The sequence below is a fragment of the Melospiza georgiana genome, chromosome 4 (genome assembly GCF_028018845.1).
Source record: "Melospiza georgiana isolate bMelGeo1 chromosome 4, bMelGeo1.pri, whole genome shotgun sequence".
In the NCBI taxonomy this organism is placed as follows: Eukaryota; Metazoa; Chordata; class Aves; order Passeriformes; family Passerellidae; genus Melospiza; species Melospiza georgiana.
In genome coordinates this window covers 70,038,770-70,066,160 of record NC_080433.1, presented here as the reverse complement: position 1 = coordinate 70,066,160, position 27,391 = coordinate 70,038,770, and the positions used below count along the sequence as shown (strand labels likewise).

The 27,391-nt window shown below is 39.8% G+C and overlaps 1 protein-coding gene across 2 annotated transcripts in view; it reads right to left on the bottom strand.

Annotated features, from left to right (window-relative positions):
• The window catches only part of GNAI1 (G protein subunit alpha i1), a 33,438-nt gene extending 8,423 nt beyond the window's left edge, over positions 1-25,015 (bottom strand). For both annotated transcript variants that reach the window (XM_058022762.1, XM_058022763.1), the window contains exons 1-4: positions 24,603-25,015; positions 5,532-5,574; positions 5,312-5,453; positions 749-906 (exon numbers count right to left, since the gene is read on the bottom strand). In XM_058022762.1, coding sequence (XP_057878745.1) covers positions 749-906; positions 5,312-5,453; positions 5,532-5,574; positions 24,603-24,720 — 461 coding nt within the window. In that variant the 5' untranslated portion in view covers positions 24,721-25,015. The remainder of the gene's footprint in view (positions 1-748; positions 907-5,311; positions 5,454-5,531; positions 5,575-24,602) is intronic.
• Between the last annotated feature and the right edge of the window lie 2,376 nt (positions 25,016-27,391).

Below are 27,391 nucleotides of genomic sequence, written 5' to 3'. Positions count from 1 at the left end.
GAGTACGTGAATCCCCAAATGAAGTGCTCATATGGAAAAAAGTTTATACAACTGAGAAACAGCTTCAAGTACTACAAAATACTTCAGAATCATAAAAAATGGCACTACAAGGCACTATCACTGCTATTGCCACTCTAACATCTTACATTTCCTTCAGTGGACTCCTTTCCTTGACTGACTTGCCATTACTTATTGCCACACCATCTTACTTTTGCCTTCCTAGTTCCTTAATGTTTTATTTTCTTACTTAAGTGCCCTAGCATAAAAGATACATTTTAATTGCTTCTTGGCTCAACACATTTCCAATAGACAGTATTAATTAACAATGAAAACATAGCAATGTTGAAACAGGAAAAAACTCTATTATGCAAAAAAGATAGTATCCTTGGTAATACAGATACAGATCATGCAATCACATTTTTTTGGACACATTCAAATACTAAAAAGGTACTTTAGTCATGCTTCTGTAATAGATAACCTATTAAAGCATCTTAAATCAATCTTTGTCTTCTTTAAGGGAGGGAAACACATGGTCAGAACATGACAAGTTCATAATTACACTACACTTTTCCTTTCCAACCTCAAAGCTTTGCTGCAGCATTTTGTCCCAAGCAGACACTATCTTTGTCCAGGATACTTCTGTGGTTTCCATCTATGTGGGAGCAGAACTTGTCAAAACCTGACACCTCACAGTGCTTTAGCTCCTAGCTAGAAGGCAGAGAGAACCTTGTGTGTCCCCTGTACTTACTAGGCAGCAGAGTCATTGAGCTGGTACTCCCGAGATCTGTTGAAACAGGCCTGAACCCCGGTGTCCTTCCACAGCCTCTTGATAACTCCTGCAAGCTCTGAAGTCATAAACCCTTCTTCTGCTGCTCCAGCCAACACAAAGAGCTGACGAGCATCATCCTTTACGATGGAAACACAGGGTGAAGAGAGAAATATTGAGAAATACAACAGAAGTATTATCACCTAAGAACTAGATTCAGCAAATGCATTATTTAACCTGATAAATGCATATCAATCAAACAAAATGTGAAATAAAACAATTTATTTTAATGTTCTGCATTAGATATTAATTCCCACATTTTTCAACAACAGAAAAAGACTAGTAATTGAATTTATCATTAGCTGACAAAGCTTCTGGTCTGTTTATAGCCCGAGTGAGGATTTTATAAACAGGACTAGTAACATATTTTGTGCTCAAACCTAAAGCTAACCATATATGCTCATATAATACCACATACTGGATAAAATGCTTACAATACAAGCTAGACCCTTCAGAAGGGTAGCTGTGTACTGAACAACTGAAGAAAACAAATTAAATGCTTAATTGTAATTAATTATACAACTTTGAAACTGACAAATAATCTCTTCTTCCCAATCATACATCAGGAATTAGAAAAACACTTGTAAAAATCTTTTCAGATGAATCAGCTACAAATATGCAAATTATTCTACTGAGACCAGGTTCTCTTGGTAATGCAATATCAAGCAAACATCAAGATTTTTAAGAGCAAATGCTGGATTTTAAAACTATATACAATAACTGGCTTTGAGAGTGAGGCTAATGGAGTACAGGATGTAAATCCACCATTCCCCTTTTATCAGCATTTGACCAGTTCACTAGCGACATCCAATTTTGCCTGAGCAACAAAACTTAGTATTTTATTTTCTAAAGTATTTCTCTTATATTTAGACCTGTAAGGCACTAAAGGGAAGACAGCAGATGGGTATAGGGAAAATCCACATTAGTACTCCCCTGTGGGGAGCTGCTTGACCTTGGATATTAGGGGAACATGATCCAATGCCAAGGTACGTGAGCCAAAAAAAGTCAGCTTGTAACAACTACCCACAGCATGCACTGTTTGTCCAGTAATTAAAAGAAAGAACAATGAATCTGGAAAGGAGGAAGGATAAAAGGGAGGCTTGGACATGTCAGCTGGGAACTGAAAGTGTTACAAGAAAGAGGAGGATTTAAAAAGGCAACATATGACGTTATTCTCACAAAATGTAAGTGAAGACACATATGCAAATCTGTAGAAAAATCTGTCACTTTGCTGTTCCAAAACAAAGCTGTGGGGAAAATAAAGCCCATTTTCAGGATAAGCACAGAAAGCAGTGATTGTTCTAAAGATACTGTCCACTGCAGACTTAAATAATCAAAGACTGTGTGAGCTGACAGGGAAATTGTTTACAGATGGATTGGGTAATACTGCACTTCAGAGGCTGAAAATGAAAGGCTTGCAGTTCAGTGAACTCAAGCCAAACTTGAAGAGATTCAAACATATATATACACATTTGTAGGTATACATATGAAGAATGGGTTGTTGATGTATTGTAGAAAGTGTCTTTTGAAAGCTAGAATAAGTAGAAATCTAAAACAACATTAATCAAACAAAAATACTGATTACTATACATTCACAGAACAAACTGAACAAATAATAAAAACTTAACAGATTGCAATAATAATTACATATAAAACCCAGAGCTGTGAAGATCAAAGGGGTGGACAGTCAGATTTAATTTGAGCTTTAATTTTGAACACTACACCTGCATAAAAGAAACCTGAATGAGAGTTCTGGTCTTGAATACTGTTTGTGGATGCAAATGCAAGGACTCACAAAAGCAGCAAATCTTTAAGAAGGGACTATATATAAAGACACATGATGAAAACGTGTCATTTTATGTGTCTACAGCTTAGAAACTGACAGTTTTGTCACAAAAGATGATGACATTTTATACTTAAGATGGTCTGACTTTCATGTATCTCTACATGGTCTCAAACAGGGGAGTGGGGAAAGGGAAGGTAGAAGAAGATAATTGATTTCAACTTTTTTAAAGGCCAAACATTAAAATGAAAAATGGTCTCTGTTACCCCATCTTCCTTTTGCTAAAATGGCAACTACCACAGACACCACATGTGAGGCAGTATGAAATGATCAAGTTCCACTTTAATTATTAATCAATGCTAGGGACTTTCCTTCAGTTATACTGAAATAGGGAAACTTCCTCTACAGTGTCATTTTTTTAAACAGATTCCATACATAAGGTCATGTAAAATAACCCATTTAACAATCTCTCCAACTGGTGCAAATCTCACTTTCAGAAAGTGGTCTACAGTCCTTAGAAGCACATTGACTAAATGCTTCTACTTAAACTATCCTGTAGCACAAAGATACACCAGATTTACAACTGACCTGCTGGTGTTACCTGTGCTCTTTGATTGAATAACTTGAAAAAAGAGAACATTCAACTCACTGCTCTACCATTAGTCTTATGGCAGAAATAAGAGTATGTGATTTTTAAAGACACCTTACCCCATTTTAGAGCAAAACCATCAGAAATTCACCTCATAATTTTAAGAAAAACAATCTGAATATAACCGTTTATACCAGGAGTTACAATTTTGAGCTATTTTGTCTGCTGAAGACAATAAAATTAAAATAAAATTGAAAATAATTAAGGTATGAACACACTACTACTAACATCTAATGCTAATGTTCCATAGCAATGTTCCTGTGGAAAAAAAAGATTTTGGACCACCAAGACCTGACTACGTACAAAGGGATGGACAGCTATTTTAAGATTGTTCCTGACACAACTTTGCCTCATCATTTATACAGCTCTCTGAAGTCGAAAAACTCAGATGACTTAAAACTGACATCATATATAATATGGCCCTCAAAATCTTCTTGTTAGTCATTTCATCTGCTAACACCTAAATTTACTCCTCCTCCGTTTTCTCTTACTACGCATTCAGTAACATGAGTCTACCATCTGCCTCTTTCCAGCATCAACTGCCAGACTCCAGAGAGGACTGCACAAACACCAACTAACAAGTAGTGAAACACTGTTGGTGCTATAGAAAACTTTGGTCTCAAGGGCAGACTACAGCAAACATGAGAGCAAATGTAGAGAGGAATAACCAGTGAAATTGAAGCTTTTACTAGTTATGCTTACACCTGAAGAGACATCAGGTAGAATTAACATATGTACATAAAATAATGGCTATAATTGGCTTGCAATCAGATTTAGATTTCAGATACAACTTTATGACTCACTATACATCATTTTACAAGCATCTTCCTTATGACAACCATACATACTGCATTTCACAAGGTTACTGAATGAATACTGTCTAACATTTATAAACTGCTTTTCAAACAACCAATAAAATCTTGAAGACTGTCAAGAATAAAGCATCTACATACTGATTCTTTTAAAAATCCTCCTTTCCTCCCAAACTGTAATTCCACCTTAAAGTGATGGAAAGAACTTATGACAAATATTCCTGACTACCTTACATATACGTATGAACATGTTCATGAACAACAAAATCCTTCCTCCATCCTTCCTGTGAGATAGCCACAGTGTGGCAAGTTCTGGCTTCCAAACCAGCACTGGTGAGCATTCTGCACTGTGATTTCTGATTTCTGTGGGGACGAGATAAAAGCACATGTCCTGAACCAAGTTAAACTGCTGTTCAGACCAACAGCTCTGGGGATCAGTTTCAGCACTGCAGCACAGACTGTATAGAGTTTTGTAATGAGAAGAAAAGCAAAAAAAAAAGATAAACGGAGCATTTTAGAGAGATATTCCAAACATCTCCCTGCCTGACCAGATGTGGATGTAATCAGGATAACCATAGGTAAGAGCACAGGATTAGGACTGGAGATACCATTAGGTGGGATGGCAAACAAACTCATCAGAGATTTGCACATGGGACATTAGATGAAATGAGATGGAAAATGTACAGGAAAGCTTAGGAAAAGGTCTCATTTCTTGGGAAAAATCCCAGGATGAGTATAATGAAAAAATGGGATCCCAGCAGCAGGTCCATGCCCATGTCTCTTTGAGCAAAATAAAGACCTCAACACTGGAAATCAGTATGAAACAGGACCCAACTCAAAGGCTGGCAATGTTCCAGGCACTGCTGTGTCTATGAGCTAATAGAGAAGTGCAGGCAGTACACTGCAGAAGTAGCTAGATGCCTCCCTATTTAAGCTGTATTTTTCAAGGTGCCTAGTTTGAATTACCTCCTTAGTAGCCCCCAAGTCCATACAAATAGAGACATGACTGTGGACTTCTTAAGATTCAGATGTTTAGTTCTCCAAATTTAGACAGAATTCAGAAAATAGTATCTAAACCAAATAGTTGCTGTGAATCAACCCAGTGCTGACTGCTCCACAGGTAACCTTGTGTGTAAAAACCAAAGGTATTTAGTTATCAAACACTGTAACTCACAAAGATTTCTGAAGGAAACAGTATGGATATTTCAGCTGTATGTCTGTGTGTGTATTTCAATACTCACAGCCCTGACTGGATCACCAAAGTCTATCTTCAACCTCCCCATTGCTCTTATGATAGCAATAATGGACTGAATGGTGTTACTGTAGACAACAGCTTTGTACTGTTTACATTCTTCTTCTGAATAACCAGCTTCATGGATAATCCTATGGAAGAAAAAAGTAAATAAATTCTCTATTCAAATTTAAAAATATTTATCTATCACAGTATTTCACCACACTTACTTCATTTGCTTGACAATTGTGCTTTTCCCCGATTCACCAGCTCCTGAAAAATAAACATATGAAAATTCACCATTAGGCTTTTACTAATCTTTGAAAATATATTTTAATTCTATACTTCATGTATTTAACCAATATAAAAAGCTTCAACAGGTTACAACATGTTAAGCATGCTACAAACTGATTCTTAATATAAAAATGTACCTTCATCTGATAATTTCAAAATCACACCATTTTAAGAACAAATCTCAGTTCTAAAAGTCTTTTCTTACAGAAGTGAGCATAATCTTTACACAGACTGCTGGGGTTTCTAATGTGAACAGGTGAGAAGTTGCTCAACTTCAAAGGGATCTAAAGCTTAATTCCTCTGTCTTTTTAACCAAAATCCACTCTTCACACTGTATTAATGGTCTTTCAAAATTGCAAATGAACACCTTACAATTCTTCAAGGCTTCAGTCCTTGTAATGAACTATCTTTTGACCCTGGCATGAATAAACCAACAGTCAGCCTACTTTTTGTTAGAACAGATGGCATGAAGTTTGCAGTCAACCTGATATAATTTTAAGCGCTTAACGCCAACACAAAACAAAAAGCCATGTTAAAATACAAAGCCTAGAAAAACAGTATCTGTTAACAGACAGGGAAAAAGATGCAGTTTTTGCTGTCTCAACAATCTATCTTTAGTCTGCTTCTTACCCTAAAAAACACGTGGAACTCTTACAGCTGCGGTCTAATCCCTTCAGATAGCACACTCCCAGCTTTTCTGTGACTGGTGCTCAATTCTCCCTCTCACAGTTCCCCTTTCTCAATACAGCTTTGCAGAAGTGAGTACAATCTTCATACAGTCTACAGGTATTTCTAATGCAAGGAGATCACCCATTGTCCATCTCCAAAAAAACCAAAAGAAAACTCTGACCATAGAAAGGCACTGACAAAGGCTGTACTTATTTGTCTCCAAAAAAAGGGCAAGAACCTGACACATGACAATCAACCTCATCTTGGATAAAGGTCATTTTAGTGCCAACACACATTTACAAAGTACAAACTGTACTAAGTTTTCACGAGGAAACAGGGTTTGGGGGGGAAGGACACTTAACAGATGTAATTTACTTTGACTCCAGTAAGGCTTCCAATGCCACTGTCCATGGCAGCCCTTGTACCCAGCTGGATAAGTACCAACCTCAGGGTGTCTGAAAATCTGCCCAGACAGCCACACTTAAAGGCCTGTGTCAATGGTTCAAAAATCCAACTGGAACATCTTTAGGCAGTCTCCAGCAGACAACACTGGGCTAGCACAGTTTAGCATTTTCACCAATGACCTGAAAGCAAAAGTAGAATGCTGACATCAAGGTTGCAGCTGACATGAGCCTGGGAGGCCAGGAAGTGGTTACCAGTGTTAGATGACAGAGGTGTTGTTCAGAGGGTTCTCACATGCTAGAGGACTGAGCTGAGGCATCTCAGAACACAGGCAATTGTGAAGTCCTGCAAGGGGCACACAGTAACACATCCAACACATCAGATTTGGCACCAGTGGGTTAGGAAAACTGTGGGGCTCAAGAAACTGAAGAGTCAGCAGTGGGGCCTTGTGGTGATAAAGATCAACCACATTACAGGGTGCTGCACTGGGTCTGTCTGGGACAAAGTTAACTCTCTTCACAGCAGCCCTTATGGTGCTGCACTTCAGGTTTGTAGCTAAACCAGGGCAGGTAACTCTCATTAGTAAGAGAAAGTGATGGTTCTCTTATAGCTGAAAAATGCATGCACAGCATCAAGGCATTTTCACTTTTCCACCATGTCCCCAGCCCTAGTGGACAAGAGCTTGAGAAGGGACACAGCCAGGACAGCTGACCTAAGTCAACCAAAGGGATATTCCACACAACATGATGCCATGCTCAGCAGTAAAAACTCAGGGGAAGGAGGAAGAGGAGTAGTCATTTGTTGTTACAGTGTTTGAACATTTTTTTGCTATAATCTTCGGAAGTGTGGTTATAGTGAAGGGTCTGGGACATAATTCATACAAGGAGAAGCTGAGGGAACTGGAGTTTTTAGCCTGGAGAACAGGAGGCTCAGGGGAGACCTCAACACTTCCTACAACTACCTTAAAGAAGGTTTTAGCCAGGTGGGGTCAGTCTCTTCTCATAGGTAATAAGTGACAGGACAATAGTAAATGGCCTCAGGTTGCATCAGGAGAGGTTAAGACTGGCTATTAGGAAAAAATGTCTTCATCAAAAGCATTGTCAAGCATTGAAACAGGCTGCCCAAGGAACTGGTGGAGACGCCATACCTGGAAGCATTTAAAAACTCTAGCTCTGGAACCTGGGGACATGGTTTAGTGCTGGGCTTGACAATGCTGGGTTAATGGCTGGACACAATGACATAAATTATAAGGATAAGGATTCTATGATTCTTTCCACACAGCCATCATGCAAGCCAAGGCCCTGCCTTCCAGGAAGTGGCCAAACACCAGCCTCCCAGTGAGAAGGAAGGAATTAACTCTGCTCTCTGCTCAGCTAGTGTGTGCAAGCCGTGGTTTTCCCTATTAAAACATCATTATCTTGATCCATGTACCTTCTTGCCTTCCTTCTATTTTTTCCTTATCCCAAGGGAGAGGAGAGTGATCACACAGCTGTGTGGGTGTTGGGGTTGACCCTGGCCAACAGCTTCCACTGCTGCAGTGGCAACAGTGCAGATAAGTCAAAGGACAGTGTTCATTCCCAGAAGCCAGTATTCATTATGCTGTATCCAAGTACTGTACACAATTCTCCCCCTCAGCACCCAGTAAATGAGATAAAACAAAAAAACAGTTAAAGGTCACTTAGATGTTTAGAGGGCACATGACATTCGAGGAAAAGCTACAAGGAACTGGGCATTTTAATCCTAGAAAGATTGGTGTGGGGAGAAGGTTTGATATCTGTAAATTTCTGTCCTTTCCATAACACCCACTTCAGACAGCTTAAAGCAGAAGTAAACTTGTCAGACCTACACAACAAAGAGGTGTGAGGCAATAAAGAACCTCTAGCACAGCCAGTGGCAGAGAGACAGGGGAAGGAGGTGCAGGGAACCTGCTCAGTGAAGAGGCTGCACTGCCCATAGAGGAAGTAAAAACTGAGCCTTGGAGATCTTCAAGGTTCAACTGGACAAGGCTCCAAGCAAACTTATCTATTTTGATGTTAGCCTGGCTTTGAGCCAAGGCCTAAACTAGATGACCTCTAAGAGGTTTCTTCCAACTGAAGTATTTCATTTCTGCAGAAATTTCTATACTCAAATACTACAAAGTTATGCTTTTAGGATATTCCTCTTATTAAACCAAATATGTAGCTTCAGGACAGGCTCAGCCCAATTTAAGACTGGCTGTCAAAGGTTGCCCCACTGATGTGGTTACACCTCTCTCTTGCTGGCACCAAGAGGAGACATTGAGCCCAGAGGAATAGAGCCAAGGAAGAGAGCAGGCCTGCCAGCATCAATCCTGACTGCTTAATGCCATCTTGAGCTCATGTCAAAGCAAAAGACTTAGTTCTTTATAAACCTGCAAGTTTCTTTATAGAGCAGCAATAGTTCTCAAGAATCTGAGAAGCTGAGAATGGGAGTACATTAATATAAACAGAAATCAGACACCAGTACAAAAGTCAGTCGCTATTTAGACACCTGAAGCATTTATAAACCAAATAATCTCAAAATAGCTAATTATGCACTTAAGCACAAATAGGTGACACAAGTTTAAGATTAGCTTTATTAATGAAATTACTATAATATGCTTTGGACTAATATTTTCATTCAAATAATTTGAAGATGTTATATTCCCTTCATTCAACAGCAATTTTGGAGATATTAAGAAATATACTACAGCATTTAATTTACATAATCTCATAAAATGCTCTGTTAAAAATTCATCACATTTGACTAACCAAGAATGTCAGTGTCAGGGCTAGTTACAGTTTAAAAATTTAATTATTTTTGTCATACACTTTGTACTCCATTTTCTGAGTCAGATATGCATGATTCTCCATGGTGTTAGAATTCACATGTATCAAATACCTACAATTATCATAAAAACATTCTCAGTTTATAACCACATACACCCATAATACACAAAGAATAATTAAGTAATTTATTACAGAGCACCTAACATCAGCAGTGAGTTCCTGGAAGGTGCATTTCCCTATGTTATTTAATGGAAAATAGAAATAGTTACATTTGGGTTGGGTTTTTCCTTTAACCGTGCACTGAAATGACTGCAGCATTCCTCATAATCTTTGCAAAGTAGACAGGAAAATTCCACCTAACTCATTGAACCATACTGAAAGGAAATTCATTATTTTTGCACTCCTGAATGCAGAACTCTGCCAGGTTTTCTGACAGATATACTGTGTAAAATTCCCTCTTTTATCTCAGCATAAATAAGTTGCTCATACAGCAAAATGAGAACTAACTGTGGTTTAGAAAGTTTTGGACAGAAGCAAGCAGTATTAAATATTACATGTGACAGCTGTGTATGAAATGTCAGAGCTAGCTATACTGTCACAACCAAACACTATCTAAAGTTAGACAGACTTGATTGAATATTCCTCAAGCATCTAGTAAATGATGCTATTTACTGCTTGCTATTTAAGTGTGATACTTGATTTTAGATCACTACTGTCGATAATTTGAACAGTCTTACTGGCTCTGCTACTATTTATTTATAACAAAAATAATATTTAAAAGACATGACAGTTCTGCTTAGACTAGAAGAACAGCAGCATGTAATTTCTGAATTTAAAAGAGGCATTTATTTGTTTGTTTACTTTTAAATGGAAATTTAAGTTAACTGTTAGGCATCACATTAATGGAAGTTTTAATAACTGATTAGTCCTTTCTTCCCCTTGCACACTTTGTCTTTGGTTGCTCCTCAAAGAGGGCTACACAATCTACAAAAATCTAATTAAAAGAATTTTAAAACTTTTGTTCATGTAGTTGAGTAAGAATATAACTTGAATTAAATCTAATAATCCTCTTACACCATCTTGCCAGAAAGCAGGTAGATCCTTATGCTTCCTTATGCAGACACCAAAGCATGGGAGCAAAGCACATCCAACTTAAACAGCAAAATTTCCTATTATCCCCATAGATTCTGCTATAATCTGAAGAGCTTCTGCATCCAAGTTTAATACCCAGGCTTTACCTTCCCCCACCATTATTTCCCAGCTAGTACTGTGCTATCAGAGCAGTATTGGCCTGGATGCCACATGAATTCTGACAGCACTGCATAAACTCGGAGCCAGCACATAAAGCCAGGCCTGTGACCAACCCCACTGCAGCACGGGGAAGCTGACACTCAGCTAAAGAGGGACTGAGCTCATCTTATGATTTTTCTTTCGAGGCCAGCTCTCTACTTCAGAAATAGAAAAAAAATCAAAGCATGTTCATGTTCAAGAAAAACCCCCAAACAATCAAAAAACTATTTAACGGATCAATCTCAATGAATCTTCCTCTTGCAGGAACCAAGTAAGACAAGCAGAGCTCAAATAAATTTAAGAAACAGCTAAAGCAATATTTGATTCTCCAAGCTGTGAATTGGTCAATTCCAAAAAGAAATTTAAAAACAATTAAAAAGACTGGGTTGGACTCGATCTTAAGGTTCTTTTCCAACTTAATGATTTTATCACCCTATGAAATTGTAGCAAACACCATCTTAAAGTCAATATTCTTTCCAAATGGAGCAAATCTGTGTTTAAAATGAACTGAAACATTTAATAATTTGATTAAAATTAACAGGTAAGCAAAAATGTTACTTTAAACTACTTAGAATGTCTCATGACTCATTATCCCACACACTGCCTACATAGGAAGCGTTCCAGAACTACTAATATCTGGAACAAATGCTTTATGCACCCGTGTACCAAAAGGAATGAGATCTTAACAGTAACATTTCTAACCTGTGACACATTTGCTAATTGGTCACTGAAGAAACCAATCAAATACCAAAGTAAAAAGCAAGGCAAGCTTCAAGTTCACAGTATCCCTCTTTGGACAAAACCAACTCCCAACAACTATTTCTAATAGAATAAATATAGTCCTCGTATTACTAACATAGAAAAAAAATGCAGACTAAATAAAATAACTTAAGCATTAGATAAAAGCTAAAGAGAAAAATTGGGCTGGCTTTGAAATAACACCAAATAAGTCAGACTAAGGAACAGAACCCACAGAATGTCTACAGCCTTGTATGTTACTAGAAGAGAGTTCAAATAGGACAAGAGTAATTAATTTAAAACCTTCAACAGATGTTTGCCTTTTCTTTCAGCCTGTAGAATAGGACACAGCCCAGACTGACTTAAGCATAAAGACACACATGAAATTTAAAATAAAATACATGGACTTGTAAATTTTTGGATTCAGGTACTGTAAAGCTCTCTCTCCACAACTTTCCTATCCAATTCTGTCAGACTTGAACTTCACAGTAGAAAGCACAAGCTGAATTGTGCCTGTTTCTCAGCTGCCACTGGTCACAGCACAAACTAAACACCCAGTGATTTCTACTCTTTCTGCTATGGGGTCAGGAATCTCTTGCAAAAATCAAGTGGCTTTGTACCTTGGAAGTGTGATCTCTTAAATTTATGACTTCATGACACATCAGACATGAGATTAAAATTAGAATGCAAGCTGCCAATCCGTGTTACTGTACTCAAAATACATCAAGGCTAGTACAAGAAACCCACAGTGGAAACTTTGCTACAACACACTGGACAGGTTGAACAGCAAATGAAGCATTCTCCCAAACCCATACTGCTCTGCCTGAATTTTCTTATTTTGTCCACTCCCCTTTTTGAAGTCTCCCAACAGTAACAGTTATCTACCACCATCTGGTATTCTTGTTCTGGGGCAGCTGCTAGCCCTTGCAGTTTATGTCCCTTTTCCCCTTCCCAACTGTTTTCATACAACCAAAGGGAGATATTACTCATTACTTCTAAGGTGGCATTAGTCTTGGAATTTCCACAGCTACTGGAAATTGAATGTGCCAGGAATCTTTCAATGAATTAAGAGTCTGTATGATTAGTATCTGGCAGAAAATACTTCAGTAAATTAGCCATGTAGTAATAGTGTGAATCACAGATTACGTCACTGATTTAAACCAGAGAAGTGACAGATTCTAAAATTATGGCACCAATCTCTTTTTAGAGATAAAAGAACAGAGATAATTCTCAAGGTTTCAGCAGCTGCAGGCTTAGTTCTACAGAAGCAATACCTTTATTTATACCCATAGGCCACTGTCACTTTTGTAAATTCCCTAAGAAATCAAAAATTAATTACAACTAAGTATTTCTTTCCTAGGTCTTCAGTATTGCTCTTATTAGATGTTTGAAATCAATATTGTTTCAAGATGTTTGTATATAGAAAAATAGTCAATCTATTGTACATAAAACATAATTTAAGAAAACTGCTAAGATAAAATGTCATCTCAAGAAGCAATCAAGTATAAACTCGTGGTAGCATCCTGTATGTTTATTCAGGTCTAGGTATCTAATACTAGATTGCTCTGAGTTTCTTAAATTGATATTTAGTCTGTTACTAGAACAAACACTTAGGCAAGTGATAAAGACAGTGTTAATTAGTTTAGTATTGAAACAACAAGGAGAAAATATGAGTTTACATTTAATATAACCTCTGGAACCCAATGAATTCTAAAAATAAATCTTATGGTGAAACAAGGAGGGCACAGACTCCATTTTGCAAACCTTAAGGCAACTTCTATTCACATCTTTAGAAGTATGAATTGAGTTTTGAGCTACTTGCAATCTTCAATTAGTGCTTCATATCTTTTTATGACAAAGTGTTATGAAGTGTTCTTTTTGCTTAGAATTCAATCATGTGATAAGGAGACATCTAGCAGAAATTATGTGCAATTTTATGTACCATACAAAATTAAATGCAGGCAGCTTTTGAATACAAATTCTACCCAGCTCTTCAAACACATTTCTATGTTCCTCAGGTGTTTTAAATTACTAGTGCCTGCTACTGCTACAAAGTAGGAATATATATAATGATATATTTATCATTATGTGCATCACTTAGAACTGCACAGGGAGTCATCTCACTATAAAGGAGAGCACCAATACAATGCCAAGTGTGAAATTTCAGAAATTTTGTGAAACATTCAAAAGGAAATGTGGTACCTTGGAATTGAAGCTACTTTAGAAAGGTGTATCTGTTCAGAACATACAGGAGATCTCTTAACCACCAGTATCACTGCCTTAGACAGGGACAGTGCCATTGTACTTTTTGGTTCAATTAAGACAGAAGCACAGCTTCCTTCATGTGAAGTGCCAAACCCAGCAGGACCACGACAAGCTGAGAGTCAAAGGCTTGGAAATAAACCTCTCACTTGTGCCAGAAATTAAATACAGGTGCTAATGCACCTTTGGAGATGCAAACCACTTGGTAATCATGCTTGCTGCCTGACAACTACATGGCACATCACCAGCAGCTAAACATGCATGGCTTCAGGTTTATCTAAGATGCCAGTACTGACAGCAGCTTGATAAGATTAGCAGTTGGCTATTTAAATGTATCAGAGGCCAGCATCCACACTAATGTCATCTAAAATACTTGGAAATCTCTCTCCAAAATTCAAAGCCCAAAAACTTGTTAGGATTTTGAATGGAACTTTAATATAGCAAATAACTATCTGCTCTACAAAACTGAAGTAAGATTTAAATTTGCTTCTTCAAAAAAATCAAGTGGCTTTCTTCTCCCATACAAAGTAGTATGCTCAGAAACAATTACTACCTAATTTAAAATCATGGTATGAAAGAATTTGATTAAAGATCTTCTTGAACACGAGTTTCAGTGGTTGTTGTATGTGAGCCCAATCTAGGAGATCAATGCTGACTGCTCCAAAACAAAGAACCAAGTCCTTTACTCTTATAATGTCTACCAAGAGAGTTACCATCAATTTCTGTCAACAGAGTACAGCATGCCTCATCCAGTCTCTCAAATGTATATCTAATAAACCTCCCAGAAAACCACAGTGCCTTGACATTGCTCTCCACAGTGTGCTTGGCCTTCATGGCCTTGTACAATGCTCCATGCTATAAATACGGCGTGCAAAGACGGGCACGTTCAGAGGTACCAGGGCAAACTTACTAAGCAGGCTATCATTAATCACAACCAAAAGTGCTTTATAAAAAATTCTCCTTTGCAACAAAGGCACACTTTATGGAGGTTGTTCTGGCAGAAAGATACAACAAAACAACTTGAAATAACAATGTATTTTCATTGCAAGCCCCATTTCCAATTCAGAACAAAACTACTGTTATTCTATCTACAATTTTGACAGAACCTACTGTCCCAGCTACCACATATAACTATGTAACTGCAGAGCTGGGACAATCAGAAAACAGTGTGCATTTCTGGCAAAACAGGAAAAATATCTCTCATGTAAATATCAACTGATTTTATTCAAAGCTCTACTTGTTACATAACACCAAGGCATTCATTGCAAAAGTGATAAATGGGTACTGTCAAAGTTCATATCAGGGAAAATGCAATTACACTAAAAGCTCTCCCATTCTTGTAGAAACAAAGCTATAAACTCCAGTTCATGTAAATTTTCAATATTCATCCACACCTAACTTAAGAGTTTTTCATCCTGTAGCTCAAGGACTAAGATCTACAAAAATAAGGAGAATAAGAATATTAATATTTGACCTAAATGCACTTCAATGTCACCAACTCCACCAGAACTCAGATGGACTGAAAGTGACAGAGATTCAAATGTAAAAAGTTCCTAGATATCAGTGGACAATTTCTTTCAAATACAAACATTTTCATAACTCCTATTTACATTTGAAGCAAGAAAGAAAATTCATGAGCATAGTCCACCTTATTTTTGTTACATGCACATGCATTTTACACATAAAACTGCCCTGAAGTAGGGTGAACAGTACTTAAAAAATACAGCTTTTTTTAGGTTTTGTTGTTGTTTAAACAGAATTAGTATTTAACCAGTCTCACATTAAACTGAGACAGCTTTGAAGTATATAAAACTTTCAACCCCCTCCAAGACACCCAATAATCCAGAAGCAAGGAGTAAGGCAGACACCTACATAAACAGGTGCTGGGCTTCAAACAAGAATGTAATCAAAGGCTGATCAAACCTAACCCCAAATGCTGCTCTTTCCAGAACAGCAGATAGAGAAAATAATATAAATAGAGCCTCATCCAGGAATTAGATGACAGCTTTTGCTAGCTAACACTGCAGCCCTAAAGCATATTAGAAGGTATCCATGTCAATGATTTAAGAGCCTTATGCTTAAGCATTTATATGCTTTAGAAAGAATATAACACCTTTGCCAAGAGTTTACCAAACTCATTAAGGATCTGCACACAGCTGAGAAATCCACTTTCAAAATGCTTCAAGACATATTTAATGCATCAAGAATACAGTCAGCACTTCAATTAGACTTCTCAACTTATTTTCAGTCCAGCACTGTATAAACCATTACTAGCAGACATGAAATCAACAGGATTCAAAATAACATTTCTTTAAATAAAACCTATAAACACTCAAAACAATTGTCTGGTTTACTCCCGATTTGTTTATTGCAAGACCCATAACTGCAGTAATAGAAAGTTTTAAAATTGCATTCCAATACTGCATTCACACTGTGTTCTATTTTAATATTACTACAACTTCACTGTTGCCTCCATTCTCTTCTCTGCTGTTTGACACTGGGCTGGCAGTTGCACCTCTTGCCCACAAGCATCTTGCACTCACCAAGTGCTAGGTAGAAGAGGATTCTTCCTAGTCAAGCCTACAACCTACAAAAGAGAAGAGCATGAAGAAGCACAGATCTGATGCTCCCTGTATTTGGAACAAAAAACTCCTACCTCTAACTGGCAATCAGCACATTCCTTAACGTGGGCTGCCTGTCTCCTATTGTAGCAAAGAAATCTTTAAAAAGTGGGTTTTGAATAGACTTTAATGTGTCTACCAAGTGGACCTTGCAGATCCTGCAAATTTCACATTATTCCTAATCCAATTCTACAGTGAACTGTGACATAGAAATACAGAAATTGCAAGCATCCTATTCTGCATCCATTTTCCCCTCCACCTGCTGCTCTGCATTTCCAGCACGCATCTCTGCTCCTCATTATGCTTTTAGTCAGGTCCTCATCAGACCATTATGAAATACCAGTTGAATTGACCACTCCAGCAGCACTAAGTCTAATCAGGACAGCCAGTCTGACTACTCAACCAGCAAAAAAACCCCTGAATTAAACATTTAAAAGTGACAGGGACAGGGCAAAGCTACTCAAGCACTTTCCTTTTTAGCAAGACAGAGCTTCTAGAATAGCTCTGCTGCTTGTAAGAAAGCATCCACTGCTTACTTCCAGCATTCCAACACAGATTTAGAAAGCAGGCAAGAACCTCTTTAGTTTTGTTGGAAACTATTGAAAACCCCCAGAGATTCAGAATGTCCTTACAACAGTGACCAATAAAAAACTTGCAGCATGATTCAAACAACTACAACAGCTTTGTCATGTAAAAAACCCCAAGTCATATGCAAAAACATATTTTATCAACTTTGCAAAAGGAAGATAGGATTACAAGTAGCCATTTGCCTGCACCAGTACTTTCAAGTCAAGAAACAGGTCATATTAAATTCTAGACTATTAATTATAAACCCACTTCACAGTTTCAACAGGAATTTTCATTACAGTACATTGATTACTTCTATAAAAACAATCTGCTTAGAGCAATGATTGTAAAGCCCTCCCATCCATTTTGGTTGCCCAGATATTGTTAAATTTCACTAAATATTTAATTTGGTACCTTTGCTAAGTGTATTACTCGCTACAAAGGCAACATGACATTTCTAACCAGAACATTTGAAAAAGTCATGAGGTCTGGTCTGTTTCAGAAGTTGAAGCACAGTATATATGAATGTGTTGACTCCTTTAAAGAAGTTGCTTCACAAAAAGAATTTTCTAATTTCAGTACCAATTTTATAGGGACATAGAATATTGAAGTTTACATGTATTGGCAAATATAAACACCAAGTGCCCATGTAAGCATACACCTATAATTCAACACAGCAACTTGATTATCAAGTTATAACAAACCATACCAGAGGTGGTCTTATTTAAAGCATCAGTGACTCTTAAATTACCAAAGCCAGAAAACCAATTTACTTACTTATCACATATTTAACAAGAATTTACTTGCTTATTCCTTATTTAACAAATCTCTTATTAAAAGAATTGGTTCTTAACTGCTTTATGGCAATTAGCCCCATCAGCTGAGATCCTGGAAGAACTATACCAAAAGTAACTTAAAAAATAACAGAAATATGTTTCAAACGAATTGAACCAAAATGAAACAAAGTCAAAATCTAACCTCAACAGGTAACACACTTTCAAACCAAGGATTGGTGCAGACAGGTATCTGTGACTCGAGGTGATAGCCAGGCCTATAAGTTTAAAGCTCCAGAGTTTTTAAGAGTGTAAGTTTTTAACTCCAGAGACCTTGAAGCTGGCTCCACAGCTTTGCAAACTCTAAGGGCAAAACCATGATGATGGGAAGCTTCTTGCAAATCCCCAAATCTAATACTTCTTGTATACACCTGTCCTGTATAAGGATTATAAACAGTCACAAATATGGGTAATTAGTCTACAAAATCACTCCTTTACTTCCCATCCTTGCTAAGAAATCTTATTTTGTCCTGTCTGTTTCTACTAATGCTCAAGGAGAACAAAATATCTAGCATTAACAAAAAAAGAGTTCAAATCTCTTCTTGCAGAAGCCTACAGTCCTGGTACACAGAAGTCCTAGCACAAGCAGTTTATTTTTGTCCTAATAGTCTAATTTCAAAATCTCAGTTATGCTTCCACTCAGAAATGTCACTAAGTTAAGCCACTAAAAGAAACTGAACTTCTAAGAGTGGATTTTTCTTACTCAAAACTTTTCAAAGTTCTGATTTTTCCAGCTACTCTGTATCCCTTACCAACTTCAATACATTGTGGATACAGAATCTCTCAGGTAAAGCCAACCAAGTTCCGTTTACAGAATAATTATGTAATTTACACAAAGCCTGAGGTAACAGTAGGGCACTGAGCAAACAAGAGGAATGAACAGAACAGCAAACTTAGGTAAAAGCTGAACAATGACTAAGATTCAGAATTGGAAGTTTTTATTAATACAGGTTCTCCTATACATGTCTTGGGAAAAAAACCACAAACTTTTAACAGCTAATTATCAAATCAGTTAATATCTTTATTTCAGTGTTTCCATGGCAAAAAAAAAAAACAAAAACAAAACCCACCCTCAGACTTAACAGAACATCTTAAATATCTATTTTCTACACCCAGTTTTGCTGTACCACATTTGCCAGATAGCATGTTACAGGAAACACTGCTAGACAGCAAAACTGACTTCAGAATTTTATGCCCTCTGAGCCAGACTTGTGGCTTGGTTTCAAATTATTTAGCCAGATTTATATGCTGGCTACTCAATTATTCCTTCTCAGAGGACCAAAACAACAGAAAGGTTAAATGTGGCAGCAAAAGAACCCACTTTGGCAATATGAGTATTTAAATCACTACAGCCTAACTATAGCACAGAGCCCCAAGTTCAAGTTGTGCCAACACAACCATGCAGGGAGCTGCGCTGCAAAGTCTGGTTCTGATGGGAGTTAAAATTAACTTCACAAAAAGAAGCTAGCTGAAATCCACAACAACTTTGGTAATATAATAGATAGGACAGGATAAACTGTCATATACAACAATGATGATACAATAAACTGTGCTGCAGAGAAAAAGTAAGAAGACACTAATTACATCATAGCTTCTTACAAAATTTATGAGTGATCTTGAGGTACCACTGCTGCTGGGAGTGGACAGCTTACCAAAAGTACCTTACTAGAGCCTCTAATTCAGAAGGAACACAGCAGCAGCTTTATCCTGTTTTTGAATGAAAAGTTAAAAAAAAACCATTTCTCAAGCTTAAAATGTTTTCTAACTCTTAAAATATTTTTAAAATCCTTAATACTTGCTATAATACAACTAATGTTATGTATACATGACTAGACTTTTAAAATCAAAATTTTATAAAAGCAAAGTCACTGTTACTAGTACCATAACAAAGCACATAATGGACAGTTTCTCTTTAACTCTTTCTAAAACAATAGGCACTAAAGTAAATTTTGTCTTAAGAATGCTAAAGAACTCACATCATGATGTAATCATAGTGACTTTATAAAGTAACTTCCAAAAAGAGGAAATATAATAATGCAACAGAAGACCTGATATCACTAAAGATAATTTATACTGAAGTCTATGCACACATTAAAGACCAATATGATGATGATGATGTGAACTTTTCCACCAACATTCAAATAGACTGAGACAAGCACAAAAGAACTCACACACTGCAGCAGTACAAACACAACCATAACTCAAGTATGAGTATGCTTACTGCACAGCCCTGAGTCTCCTCTCACAAAGGCAAGGGGGATTCTTACACTGGGAGAATCAAGTCACTCCACACAAGCAACATCCTGACTGGCAGAGTCCAACTGCGCCATAATAACATGCAAGAGAACCCCTAGTTCAGAACTCCTGCTAAATCTAAGGAGACAGGCAGGAATGGGGGGCAGGGGTGCTCACAGTGACACAGACAAGAACAACAGCAACCAACCAAACCCAAACACTAAACACTTCTTTTAGGTATCAGCTGTAAATTAGAAATCAGCTTTTAACAAGAGGCGAACTCCGTAAGCATCTGTAGATGGCTGTCTCTGAAGGCATGACAGGAAATAGTTTGGTAGAAAGGTTTTAGACAAGGCTGGCATAATTTATGAAGATAAGGTCAACAACTCTGAAATCTGCCATACTTGTGAGAAAAAAGCTTTTCTGAGAGCTCTCCTAAGTTCAGACTCCTCAACTCTTCCTTGTCTGCAAGTGTGGAGACAAAGAATATTCTGGAGGAAAGGCAAAAGAAGTAATGCTACAAGCAACATAAATGTATTTTTTCAGTGTGATGTGGAAGAAGCCAGGTACTGCCAAGCACTGTGAGGATGATGCTGCTGAAAAGATGAGTATGCAGCAGGAGTCAGTTTGGCTGAGCAGACAAAGATGCAGGTCTGGAACAAAAGAAAAGCAGACAGAAAAAGATGCCTGAGATGTGAAGAACTAGAAAAACAATTAAATAGAATTGTTTAGTTACCATCTTAAGGAACAGGAAGCTGCAATGGAAAAGATTAAATGCAGCACTGCCTGCTAAATGTCACTTATCTTTAAGAACACGACATGCACACGTTGCAGTATGAATCACAAGGATCTGTTCAGGAACAGAGAGTGGCTCTGCTAGTCAGGAGCACAAAGGTATCCACTGAACTCACATCTACAGCTGGGATTATCCAGAAAGGAGACACACCATGGCAGCTGTCAAACACATGGCCTGTGACTTCCTGGAGCCCAGGAGCTGCTCCTAAAGAATGTTTAGGACATATCCATTGCCTGTTTCATCCAAGATAAAAGAACCTAAACACCAATTTGCTAAGCTTGGTGAAGGATGTGATAATTCCAAAGACAAAGTGCTAATCCTATAAAGTATTCATAAAACCTGATGAGTTTAACCTCCCACCAGAAGGCATTCTGCTAAATGAGGGACTGCCTGTTCTCCTGCAGTTGGCACAAACTCAGTCTTATGTGCTCTAGCTAATTCCACAGAAATGTGCTTGGGGATGCACACCTGACCAGGATCACATGTCCATTAATGCAGCCCACAGGCTGGTCACTCAGAATCACCACCTCCCAACATAAGAATTACATTCATTCTGCAAGCATCACTACAATTTTTATTTGCTGAATATTAAAAGTTAAGATGAGGAACCATGGAAGAAAAAAAACAACTTGGATCTACTACTTTCTCTGTCCGGAAGCCAGCCAAAATATAAACAGCTTTTCAGAAATCTTACACTAAGTATATGAGTTTATCTGTTAATAAAATAGAAAAAAAGAAAATATTACTTCAATTAGGACACAAGTTTTGGAACTGTCAATTTGTCACAAACTGCTTCACAAAAAGTTAAGTATACACTTTAGTATGTTGAACTTTTAGTGTTGGTCATATATTATATTGCACTTATATTTTTTGTTCAGTTCTCATGAAACTTAAGTTACACATTGATTGAAAATAGTATTAAAGTAAATAAGCTTGTTTATGTAATGGTTTTAAAAGATAAAATCATCAAATCCCATGTATAAACAAGCATTTTCCATCTGGCTTACCAACTACAAGATCAAGTTCAGTTTATTTCTAAGAATGATGGGTCTCAGAAATTTTCCAGGAAAGGCTCTCCTGCTGTTGGGATAGCACATTGAAGTGCACAGAATTACAAGGTTCAAATAAATATACATGGATAATGCTTGGAATCCAGCATTTTTATTCCTAATAGCAGCACTGAAAATTTTATGAAATAATGAATCAATTTACAGATAGGACAAAAGAACATAGACAATCCAGTTCAATAGTATTTTGTGCACATTCAATATATCTGCTTATTCCTAGAGACAAGAAAACAAAATATATATCTAACATGCATCAGTGATATTGTTCACAGTGATGGTTCAGGTACAGCAATGCCACATCTCAATTAAATCCCTGCAATATCCTGCTTTAGAAAAAAAAAATTAGAAAAGCATATGATGGAATAAATTAAATTTCCAGTCTAGAAATCGATTGATTTTATGAACATATCTTGCCTTAACTGAGCATTCTAGCTCAAACTTCAGCAGGATTCTCTAAACACCAAGCAAAAATAAAATTTTTATGTATGCTGGAATAAATCCAATTTAATGGGTCAATTATAATAATAATAGGTGTACAGCCACATGACCTTTTTCTACATATGCAAGGTGTCTCAGATGCCACTTGCACATTGCATTTTTCTGGCAGCAGACCACAATTTTTCCTTTTCCTTCAGTGTCTTTTTAGCAGAACAAACCCGTAAACAGACGCAGGAGTACAACCGAGTAGATGATGAACTCTGACGTGTGGGCTGAACAAGCAACTGGGAAAGTGAGTGGTGAGAAGAAAGTGACTCTAGTGGAAATAACTTTAAATATTTTTGCCACCAGATAAAGCCTTCACTTCACATTCGAGACACCTGACAGACTTGCAAGGAAGAGGAAGGGAAAATGCTTTATCTCCAAAACACGTGAAATACATATGAGCATCCATGGGTGTATGCAAAAACCTCATCCAGAGTTCACTGAACATTTAGGTAATCATTGTTTAAACCATCATGCCAGCACGGGTCCCAGCAGAAGCCAGGCTGCCAGCCTTCACTCCTCATTTCAGCAGGGGAGAGGGAAATGCTGACCCAGGAGAGCTGCTGCTCACAACACCCTGGGAACCCACATGCATTTGACCATTTGTGCCATGTCCTCAGATCTCATGGGAGCCCAGCAGAGAGGCTTTCCAGCCTTAGAAACAGAGAATTTATAAAATTTAAGCTCATAACATAGGACTTAGTACATAAGAGCATTAAAATAGTGACAAAATCCATTCTTAAGTTTAAAGCATCTTTAAACAGACGTCATCTGTACCCAAGAATTAAAATGAAAAATAGGAAAACAAGTACCAAACTACATGCACTAAAAGTTCCCTAGAGAACACCAAAAAACCTGAAAATTCATTTCAAATGCCAGATGACACAAAGTGTTATATTGCCACTTTTTAAAAAGGCAGGAACATCTGCAGTATTGCTATTATCACACACAGGAAAACCTTTCCATACAACAAGCTGAGGATTCCAAAGGTGTTCAGGACTAGGCACGGTACCAGCCCAAAGCCTGGCACATATAGGCTTCCACCAATAGGCTTCCACTTCCATTTCCTGGAGAACAATTCCAGCTTGTGTTTCTGGCTTATTTCACAAGTTAAATTTTAAACCTAGAAAATCATTTTAGGATCTTTGTCCTTCCCATTCTAGGTTTGTTTCATTTCTTCATCTACAATATAATTTGCTCAGTCTTTTGTCCTTTTCTGGAGCCATCTTAGAATTTAGCAACAGAAAGTTATTTAAGTGGTCTACTACGTTTGTAGTGAATAGAGCTCTATAGGAGAGCAGAATCAATGTCGAGGGGAGTGAGATATTGGGCATCATTGAAAAACTTTGCCTGAAACATCACCCCTGAGAGGGAAGCGGCAACTCAGCAGCTATTTTAACTCGCTATTAGACCCAGTCTGGTGTAGCTACACAGAATATACTGCGAAACTTCCCACAACATTAATTCAATGCAAATCTTGCAGTATTCAACTGTCCCCAGCCTACAGTAGTTTTAGTCCTGAACAAATGCACTCTATGTACTCAAATGTACTTCCTTTTTTCTTGCAATTCTAAAATTAACCTTATCTTCACACACAAAGTACATCTTGAAGCACACAAAAAGGTAAGCTTTAAGTACTTGTGAGCAAAACTGAAGAATACACCATGGCACGCTATAAGTCATTATGTTACCCATGTAGTAAGCCCATCAAGGTGGTACTTCCCGCCGTAACATCCCAGAAACACAAGCAAGTTCCACAAAATAAAAAAAAAAAAAAAAAAAAAACACCAAAAAACCACTCAAAAGCTAAATGGTGCTCTGCCTTTTGTTCTTTTGACACTTTTCTATACTTTACTCTCGCAGCAACAGTTTAGGAGTCGCTCGGATCTACAAGAAATATTAAGAGTAAATATCCCCCCAAGGTAACGTTTCCTTCCTTTCAAAAGGGGAACAGAGAATCCAGGTCAAAAGTTCCAGGCGTTACCCCTTTGCGATGGCAGCCAGGGCCCGGACAGCCCACGCCGTGCCGCTTCCCGGGGCGCTGCCTCCGATCCTCCCTGCGGGCGGCCGAGGCGCCCACCTGCTCCGAGCGGCTGCAGCGCCTCCCGCGACCCCACAACTTCCGAGGGGCCCCGAGGGCAGCACCGCCCCCCGCCCAGCCCGGAGGGCTCCTGTAAAACTCTTACCACCCTCGGTGGGCGAGGGAGCTTCGGGGAGCGGCTGCCTCAAGAGGAGCCTCCCCTCACGGCATCCCTTACCTAAGAGGAGCAGCTTCACTTCCCTGGCCGCCTTCTCGCCGTCCTCCCGCAGGTTCCTGTCGATCATCTTGCTCCTCTCCACCGCCGCCTTGTCCTCGGCGCTCAGCGTGCAGCCCATCTTGGCGAGGGGCTGTTTGGCTCCGCCGCGAGAAGTGAAGCGGGGAGCGGCGGGGCTCGGCGGCGGGGAGGCGCTGAGGAGGGAGAGGGAGCGAGTGCTCCCCGCTCGCTCTCTCCTTCCTTCCCCCGCTCCCTCACCTGGGGCGCAGCGGCGTCGCGGGTACGGCGCGCCGGGCTCGGCTCACGGCCAAGAGGGGAGGCAGCGAGCCTGGAGGGGCGTGGGGAGGCTCGGCCGGGGCAGCGCGGAGCGGGGAGAGCGGGGCTGCGGACGGGCGGACCGAGGCCTCGCACCGGGGCCGCCGCTCCCGCCGCCGGCCCTGAGGCTGCTGCGCGCGCGGCACCGCCCCCGCCCCGCCGGAGGCGCGCGACCGCGCGCGCACCGCCCACGCCGGGAGAGGAGCGAGAGAGAGAGAGGAGGGGCGCGCGTGCACGGCGGGAAGAGCGGCGGGCGCGGCCGCGCGTGCGCACGGCGATGCCCAGGCGTTTTGGGGCGGGGGGCGGGATGGGGGAGAGCGCAGCGGGAGCGGAACGGGGCTGGGAGCGGGGACACAGCGGGAGCGGAACAGGAACGGGGCTGGAAGTGGAGGCACAGTGGGAGCGGAACGCGAACGGGGCTGGAAGTGGAAGCACAGCGGGAGCGCAACGGGACTGGAAGCGGCGCGGCCCGTGACGCCCCCGCGCGCGAGCCCCAGGCATTTCCCTGGGAGGGGCTCGAATTTAAACTGCTCGCGCGCGGGAGGTTCCATTGCTCGGCGGGGCGGGGGAGCGCCGGGCCGGGCTGGGCTGTGCCAGTGGGGTACTCCGGGGGGGGGGATGCTGGAGCAGAGCTCCTCGTCCTCCTGTCCCCCCCTGTCCCCCTGTCCCGCCCTGTCCCCCTGTCCCGCTGTTTCCGCTGCCGGAACCCAGGGAAGCCTCTCGGGGTGCAGCCCCGCCGCCGCTGGGGGCTGGCGGTCGGCCCTCAGGAGGGGCAGTAGTAGGGCTGGCTCTTACCTGGGCTGATCTGTCAACTGTACTTTACCTCACGAACCCAAAGCCAAAGGAACCTTCCCACCTCACGACTCAGAGCTGCTCATCCCGCTCTCTTTTCTGATGGACTTCCCTTCATCCGTGTATATAAGTGTTTAAATGGGGGAGGAGGTGCCAGGACCCTGGAGCAGGGCTGTTCCCGGTGGCACCAAGCAGTAGGACGAGTGCTAACAGGGAAATTGGTGCACACATAGTTCCAGCTGAACATGTGAGAGAGCTTCGCTGTGCAGTGGCCGAGCACTGGGACAGGTTGCCCAGGGGGGCTGTGGAGCCTTTCCCGCTGGAGATACTCCAATAGTTTGGATGCAATCCCGGGCCATGTGCTCTGGGATGGCCCTGCTGGAGCAGGGAGGTTGGCACAGATGCCCCACTATGGTCCCCTCCAACCTGACCCACTCTGTGATTCCCTGCCCTATCTCAGAGCCCTGGCATGGGGCTGTCTGCACATCTGTGAGCTGTCAGAGGCTGTTTTGTGACTTGTTTTGCTGTTTATTATAAAAGCCCTAAGGAAACTATGCAATGTTTACAAGTCTTTCCCCAGCACGCACATGTTGCACTTGGATTGCGAAAGAGAGATCCCGTTACCCGATAATAGGATCACAGAACAAATGGGATTGAAGGGACCTCGGGATAATCCAGCTGAGCTGCAGTGTGACTGGGACCCACAACCCCATATGGTCAGTGCTGATAGGGTGAAGCACTGATTGCACTGAAATTTGTGGATAGAACTGTGCACAACTGATAAAACTTTGTGAATCTCAGGAAAAACTTCAGTCAAAACATAAGGCACAAAAGCCTACAAGGCAAATCTGTTAAATTAAAATTCATCTTTCTAGTGAGTCCTTAGGATTTTTTTGTTTCTATAGAATCTCAAGAACTTCTGCCCCCAGAATGAGCTCAAAAAGAGCAGCACTTTACAGCACAGAAGGTGTTTTAGCATTAGAGTGCAAAGACTTTAAGTCAGACTCAGCTATTACTATACTTAGCAAATTAAAAAGATGTTTTTCCTGTAATACTCAATGGAAAAGTGTATCAAATGTTTTACTTTGATTGGATGTGTTGGTTTTTCTTCTTTGCAGGGATCAACTATAACTTAAATATTTTTCACATCTTCTGATTGGTAGGCATGCTCTCAGCCCTAGCAAAGGATGGTACAGAATTCTTTCTTAAAGAAACCCCAAAGTACATTGGTTCTCGAGACTTTGTAAGACCTCTGACATTTTATTTGGCCATCTTCATTGTCCTGCTGCTATGGAGAATCCCAGGGCACCTGAGAGGTGTTTGTTGCTTCTCTGCCCTCCTGAGTTGTTCAGGTGCTTAGTTTATTTTGTGTTTTCTAGGACAGGCTTCCACCCTGGTACTGTGTGGGATAAAAACTTTTACAGAACAGCTCATCTCACATATGGAAGCCTAGTCTTGTTTTAGGGTTCCTGGCCTCTCCTGTGGTAGAGGGAGCAATGTCAACTGCTGCTCAGGAAAGAGCAGAGTCACTGGAGATGAAAATTAATTAGCTTAGGGATACTTTTCTGATTTGGAAATCAAGGCTAAAGAATGATTTCTGAGATAAACAACACGTGGTTAGGGTATTTGTAAGTGAAAGTACAGATTAAGGGATAAGAAAGTTGTAAACAGAGATTATGGTAGGT